Genomic DNA, 6,603 nt, shown 5'->3' with positions numbered 1-6,603 from the left:
GGCCCACTGCCCCCTCTCCCCCCCAACTCTCCCCAGGCCCCTGTTTACTGCCCCTCCCCACCTCCGCTTACTTGTGGCTATCCACATTGTCTGTCACAGGGAACCTGCCTGCCTGACCACTTCTGCTGCTCTGCACTTGGGCAGGCAAGTTAAACCCTTCCCTGTCTGCTCCACTGGGGCAGAGCCAGGCAGCAACAAGCAGGCAGGCATTGAGGGAGACGGGGGACCCTGCAGGGCAGGGAGGGAGCCCTGGGCGTGGAGGGGAACTGAAGGGAAGTCCCAGGGGGAGGGGCATGACAGGGAACAGGTTGTGCCTGTCACTCAAAGGGGATTGAGCAGGCAGTAAACAGCCTGCAGGCAGGAGCAGGCGCAGTCAAGCACTCACATGCAAGGCAGGCGGCTACGTGATAGGTGGAGAGGGCTGGGAGCAGGCAGTTACTGCAGGGGGCCGAAGGAGCAACATCACCCATCTGGCTGCTCCCAGAAGATCTTGGAGGTCAGGGCAGGAACTATGGGGATGGTGGAGTTCCCTGGTCCTGGGCATGACCTAAAACTATACCTTGCTGAAGCTGGATGATGTGGTAGGGTTGCTTGTGGCAGGGCAGCTTCCAGGAAATGCCACACCTGTGCCTCACCAGTGAAGGGCGAGTATGGGGTGCCAGAAAGCCTCAGGCTCACCACCTTGTGGGTAACCCTGTGCAGAGGAAAGGCTAGGGAAGCACACCCTGAAACTAAAACACAGGGCCCAGGCTCTTGGAGTGAGGCCTGAGGCAAGGTCCAGACTGGAGAGGAAGCTAAGACATAGTCTAGGTCCACAGTGAGGCCTGAGGCCCAAAATGGGGGTGGGATGTATGCATGGGATTGAGAACACCAGCGTGGGGTATGGGGGGACCCAGGGAGTCCAGAGCAGGGCAGGGAGCCTGAGAGTGAGTGTGGGGCTAGGAGCCTACAGTTGGGATGATTGAAAGTGGGGGGGCATAGGGATTTCTAGGCCGGATGAGGCCAAGTGATGGCCCAACTAAGGGGCAAGGGTGTAATGATAGATACGGATGCCAGCTGTAAGGCATAGGACACAATAGAAGAGGCGGTTCAGAGCTGAGTATACACCCTTGACATCAGGGCAATTAAATGGGCAGGCTCCCACCTGGGAACAACTTAAAGATACATCAAAGGCATGGCAGAAAGGTGGGCCTGCTGCCCTAGACAAATGGCTAGACTGGCCCTGGGAGGTCCACTTGAAACAAGGGGGATTCTTATGTTTCAGTCCTTCAAGCCTGTCGCAGGGCACTAAGGTGCCCTGCTCCCAGAAGAGCAGAAACTGCCTGGGTAGAGAGCCCAAAGAGAGAGAAACAGAAGCCCAGGTGTAGGTTACCAGGGCAACAAGCCAAAGGGCAAATGAGCCTGCTCCTACACATAGTCAGCTGACCAGAAGGGCCCTGGGCCCATATAAACTCCAGGCTGAAACTAAGGGAGGGAGTTCTCTGGCAGCAGCCAAGGGGAAAGGAGCCCTCGTAGAGTAAGTGAAGGGAAGAGGCCTGACTAGGTTCTGCTCCTATTAATGTAAAGGGGCAGAGCACACCTTATGTAGTTGGTGTTATGTTATAGCCCAGGGGCTTATGTTTGGTTGTAGTTTTATAAGACCAGTGGTTTGGGTGGGGCTATTTGGGAAAGGAGAAGGCCTCATTGGGGGCCCACTGCAGCATGGGGACCCCGGCGCCAGAGAGGGCATGGCATTTGGGCTGCATAAACCCCAGCACCAGTGAGGGCATGGCATTTGGGGTGCACAGACCCTGGCACCATAGAGGGTGCAACACTAGGGGCCCAAGCACCAGTGAGGCGCAGAGACTGGGCTGCAGAGAGCCCAGAGAGGACAAGGGGGCCAATTCATAGCAAGGCCCAGACCAGACAACATTAATGCCATCTGCAAGGCTTGGGGCGTGGTAAAGGGACGGCTGGAGCCATACATATAGCCCATAAAGCTAGGGTGCCCCTGAAACACCCATTGTAAAACAGGACCCACAAGGGGTCTGGGAACCCATGGGGTTCAGAGAGTCCATCAAACTGTGTCCAAGAGGACTTAAAGGCAGCTTCCCTATTTTTATATTTCCATCAAAGACGTGGCAGGAGAGAACTGAGGGTGCCCATCGGCCAAATTGGCATGGTTGAGGGGCCCTATGAGAACACAGCCATCCTAGGGACCCCATCCCATGACAAGGCCCCTCTGTGAGGAAAGAGAAGAGCCTCAGAGAAATAAAATGGCCCCACCTGTATTGCAAAGAACTCCTCAGGGCTCCTTCTTCACCCGGTGTTCCAGGATAAAAGGAAATGTGGGACAGGCAAAAGGGGGACACAGGAAACCAGAAGTGACTGATTCAGGCAGTGAGATAGCAGTGAAAGCCTCTTTTCATTGTTCCTTTTTATTTCAGGAGCAAAGTGTCCTGACATCTTTACTAAAAATGTTTTTCTACGTAATAGCCATCCTCACTATCTGTTGGTGGTGGGTTTGGAGAGAAAGAGACAGGTTGAAGATTACAAATCTAACAGGCAAATATATATTTATCACTGGATGTGACACAGGATTTGGAAATCTAGCAGCAAGGACTTTTGATAAGAAAGGATTCCGAGTTTTTGCCAGTTGTCTGACTGAAACAGGAGCAGAAGCGCTAAAAGCAGCATCCTCAGAGAGGCTCCAAACACTGCAGCTGGATGTGACAGATTCAGACAACGTGAAGAAGGTTGCTGAGAGGATAAAAGCTGAAGTTGGGTCAGAAGGTGAGTGACAAAACAACTGCAAAGTGTTTAATGTCAATCGATAAACATTTCGAAAGATCATGATTTGAAAAATGTATTAATGTTTTTTTACTGTGTTTGTGCTTCTTTTCACAAATATTCTAGTGGAAGAGTTCCCTGGGAAGAACTGTGTGTACAACTAACTCTAGGTACTTTTGGGGGAAGGTTCTTGAAAAGTGAATTTGCGAATGCATATATGCACAATAGAAATCTAGTTCCATTGACTTTCATGGAACAGTTCTTGTACTTAAAATTAAGCACATGCTTCCATGCATGCATAAGGGAGTTAGTACCGGAGTTCTTATTACTCTCAGGATGAAGTGCCTGATAAGAAAACAGAAACAAAAACTGAACCTGTATAGGATTAACCAAATTTCATTTTGCATAGCAAATAATCATAACGAGTTGCTCCCAAACCACTGACAGACTAGCAATTATTTAGTAAGTAATTTTGAATAGCAAGTATATTTTAGAAAATTATGGTCTGACTGTGGACCATTTTCAAATAGAAAAAGAAACAAATGTCATGGAACAAACTGTTCATTTGAGTGTTAATCACCTGTTATTTACCCAGTCATGAAACAATACTTCCTTTGTTTATGTCAGTCCTGTAATAATCATACACTTGTGATTTGCATAAAGCAAGATTCTGATACGGTTTACTCATGTTAATTGAGCAGTTGTATTAATTTCAGTTGGACTACTGGTGGAGTAAAGTTCATTAAGACAGATGGATCTAACCCTTAGACCTAGGAAATCCTGCACATGAAGAACAAGGATTTAACAAACCTGATTCAGGGTAGAAGAATTTAATGATAGTTTAAGATATAATAATGTTAATTGTAATGGAATAAAACATTTCTATAAGGACAGTAGTCTAATGTGTCAGCTCACAGCAGAGGTATGATTGCCTAATTTATTGTTAATTTATTAATCTAACCAAGGGTTTTAGTCTAGTTTAACTAAGGGTTGGAAGGAGTACTTCTACAGAACAAAGACAATTTATATGTGTGGGTGTGTGTATAGAAACTTATTTTGGGTCAATCAGAAATGCTTGATTTAACCTGAAATAAAATTCAGGTCAATTTTTAGCTTAAAAATTCCAAAAATAAATAAATTGTCTTTTCAAAATCAAAAGTCAACCATTTTTTTTTTGGAAAAGGTCAAAGGACTTTGGCATTTCCAAAAATGAAATATTTAATTCGATTAAAGTGTTTCCATTGAATATTTCAACATTTTCAGTTCTCCCTTCATTTTTAGGGTAGCAAAACTCTTGCCAACCGTTTTAGATCACCCCTCCCACATTGCCACCACCATGAAACCCTTAGTTTTTCAGTGAATTCTCTATTTGTCAAAAAAAAAAATCATCAGGATCTACTTTTGAGACTATGACCATTAGGATTTCCAATCCTCGTACTACAACTACACTAGCAGTGAATTAAAAAACCCTGATATTAATATGCTTCACATCTTTCAGACAGATTGAATTCTGTTTTGGTTCCATTCTTATATTAAACAAACTTCTTCATCTCTCTCTGATATTCAGGATATTTTACTCTTACTTTCATTAAAGATATTTTAGCTCCCTGGTTCTTATTCCCTGATATACTTCCTCTTCTTGCAACTTTCAATTGTCTGCGATGTCCAACATCCAACTTACTCACTTTTTAGAGCCAAAGTAAGAAAATTTAATTGAAGTGAAATGCGAAGTGTGGCAGTGATGTGCAAGAAAAATTATGTAGGCTATAGGAGCTATGAAGACAGCTCATATATGAATGCTTTCTCATTTGGTTCTCAGCACACTTGGCTTATCTTTACAGATAAAAATTTACTTCATAATTCACTCCTTTTATTTTTTGTTCCTATGCAGGTCTTTGGGGGCTTATCAACAATGCTGGGATCATAGGACCAACAGGTCCTACAGACTGGTTGAAGATTGAACATTTCAGAGCACCAATTGAAGTTAATTTAATTGGCCTTATAAATGTTACATTAAACATGCTTCCCTTAGTTAAAAAAGCTAAAGGGAGGATAGTCAACATATCCAGCATCGGCGGTCGTCTGGCAGTGAATGGAGGTGGTTATTTTCCTTCCAAGTATGGGCTGGAAGGATTTAATGACAGCTTAAGGTATAACTATATTAATTGTGATGAAATAATACATGTTATAAAATCTTGAAAAAGTAGGGCTGGAAGGGATTTCCAAAGGTCATCTAATCCAATCCCCTGCCTGAGGCAGGACCATCCCTATCCAAACCATCCTATATAATCCATAATCTAAACTCTACATAAGACTACTGTCGACCCTGACATGACACAGGCCTAACACCCTAACCAGCCACAGGTAAAGCTAGGGAACCATAGCAGCGAATGCCTTGCTTCTATGAAAATTTGCCAATCTATGCCATGCCCCTGGATACAGAAGAAGGCAAAACCCACCACAGTCCATACCAGTTTGACCCTGGGGTAAAGTTTCTTCCTGAATCTGAATATGGCAATTGGTCTGACCCTGAGTGGAGGGGCCCTCCAGGCAAGGACCTCTGGCTTTGGTCCCAGCAGGAGCATTGGAACACCTCAGTCAAAATTCCCAGTTTTGGCTATTGCTAACACCTAATGCCTCTAAAGAAAGCTTAAAAACACTCTGATATATTTAGTAGAAAGTGGGGGAGAGGGCAACCAGCAAAGCCTAGAAGAATGGGAAATAGCCATGGTAGAACATAGACATAGCTATGCCTAGATCATCCCTGCCCAGTGACTGTCCAACCTCATCTTGAACACTGCCAGCAATGGAGAATGCACAACTTCCCTCTGCAGTCCATTCCACTGCCACATTGTTCTAACAGTGAAGAAGTTTTTTCGGATATCCAATCTAAGCTTAATTTGCTGCAACTTCAAGTCTTTGATCCATGTCTTCCTCTCTGCAGTAATAGAGAAAAGGTGCTTTCCTTCTCTATAGCAGCCCTTCAAGTATTTGAAGACTGCTATCATATCCCTTCTTAAGAGCCTTTTTTTCAAGCTGAATATGCCTACCTCCTTCAGCCTGTCCCCATATGATGTGTTTTCCAAACCCTTGATCATCTTTGCTGACCGCTTCTGGAACCTCTGTAACTTGTACATATCCTTTTTAAATATGGACCCCAGAACTGCACAGAGTACTCCAGATGATGCCTAAGCAGTGCCAAGTAGAAAGACACTATTGTCTCCCATGTCTTGCACCTAATTGCTTCTATTGATGTATCCTAAAACTGCATTCAGCATTTATACTGCTGCATCACACTGCAGACTCATTTTGAGTCTGTGATCTACCAGAGTCCCAAGCCTGCTCCAGAGTGCTGCCAGCCAGCCAAGCGTCACCCATTTTATATTTGTGTTTTTGATTATTCCTTCCAAGGTGTAGCACCTTACATTTGTTTGCATTGAACTTCATCCTGTTAACTCTAGCCCAACTTTCCAATCTGTCAAGATCCTTCTGAATTGTGCTCGCATCTTCCAATGTGTTCCTAGGTTAAACTAAATAGTGCATTAGCTCAAAACAGAGGCTTGATTCCCTTATTTTTGTTAATTGGATAATCTAAATAAGGGTTCAAGTAGATGAGGCAGTTACGCAAGATAAACCAGGAGTGCATCTACAGTATACTAGCTACTTTGCACTACTTCTGCTTGAGAACACTTCAGCCTCAGTTCTGCCTTCCAAATGGGACCAGAGGAAGGCTTAACTGAGACCCTGTGGATCAAACTTCAAGGAGGGCAGGGGGAGAGGGATCTGGTGGTAGGGGTTTACTACAGGCCACCACATCAGGAGGAAGAGCTGGAT

General features: G+C 44.8%; 1 protein-coding gene across 1 annotated transcript in view; it reads left to right on the top strand.

Annotated features, from left to right (window-relative positions):
• LOC109323234 (dehydrogenase/reductase SDR family member 9-like) overlaps positions 1 to 6,603 on the top strand; it is an 11,957-nt gene that overhangs the window by 619 nt on the left and 4,735 nt on the right. Inside the window, exons 2-3 of the mRNA XM_019554692.1 lie at positions 2,427 to 2,772; positions 4,661 to 4,919. Coding sequence (XP_019410237.1) covers positions 2,457 to 2,772; positions 4,661 to 4,919 — 575 coding nt within the window. The 5' untranslated portion in view covers positions 2,427 to 2,456. The remainder of the gene's footprint in view (positions 1 to 2,426; positions 2,773 to 4,660; positions 4,920 to 6,603) is intronic.

The sequence above is a fragment of the Crocodylus porosus genome, unplaced genomic scaffold (genome assembly GCF_001723895.1).
Source record: "Crocodylus porosus isolate Cpor-Errol unplaced genomic scaffold, CroPor_comp1, whole genome shotgun sequence".
NCBI classification, from domain to species: domain Eukaryota; kingdom Metazoa; phylum Chordata; order Crocodylia; family Crocodylidae; genus Crocodylus; species Crocodylus porosus.
The sequence above is the reverse complement of the archived record's forward strand: the minus strand, read 5'-3'. Positions and strand labels throughout refer to the sequence as shown.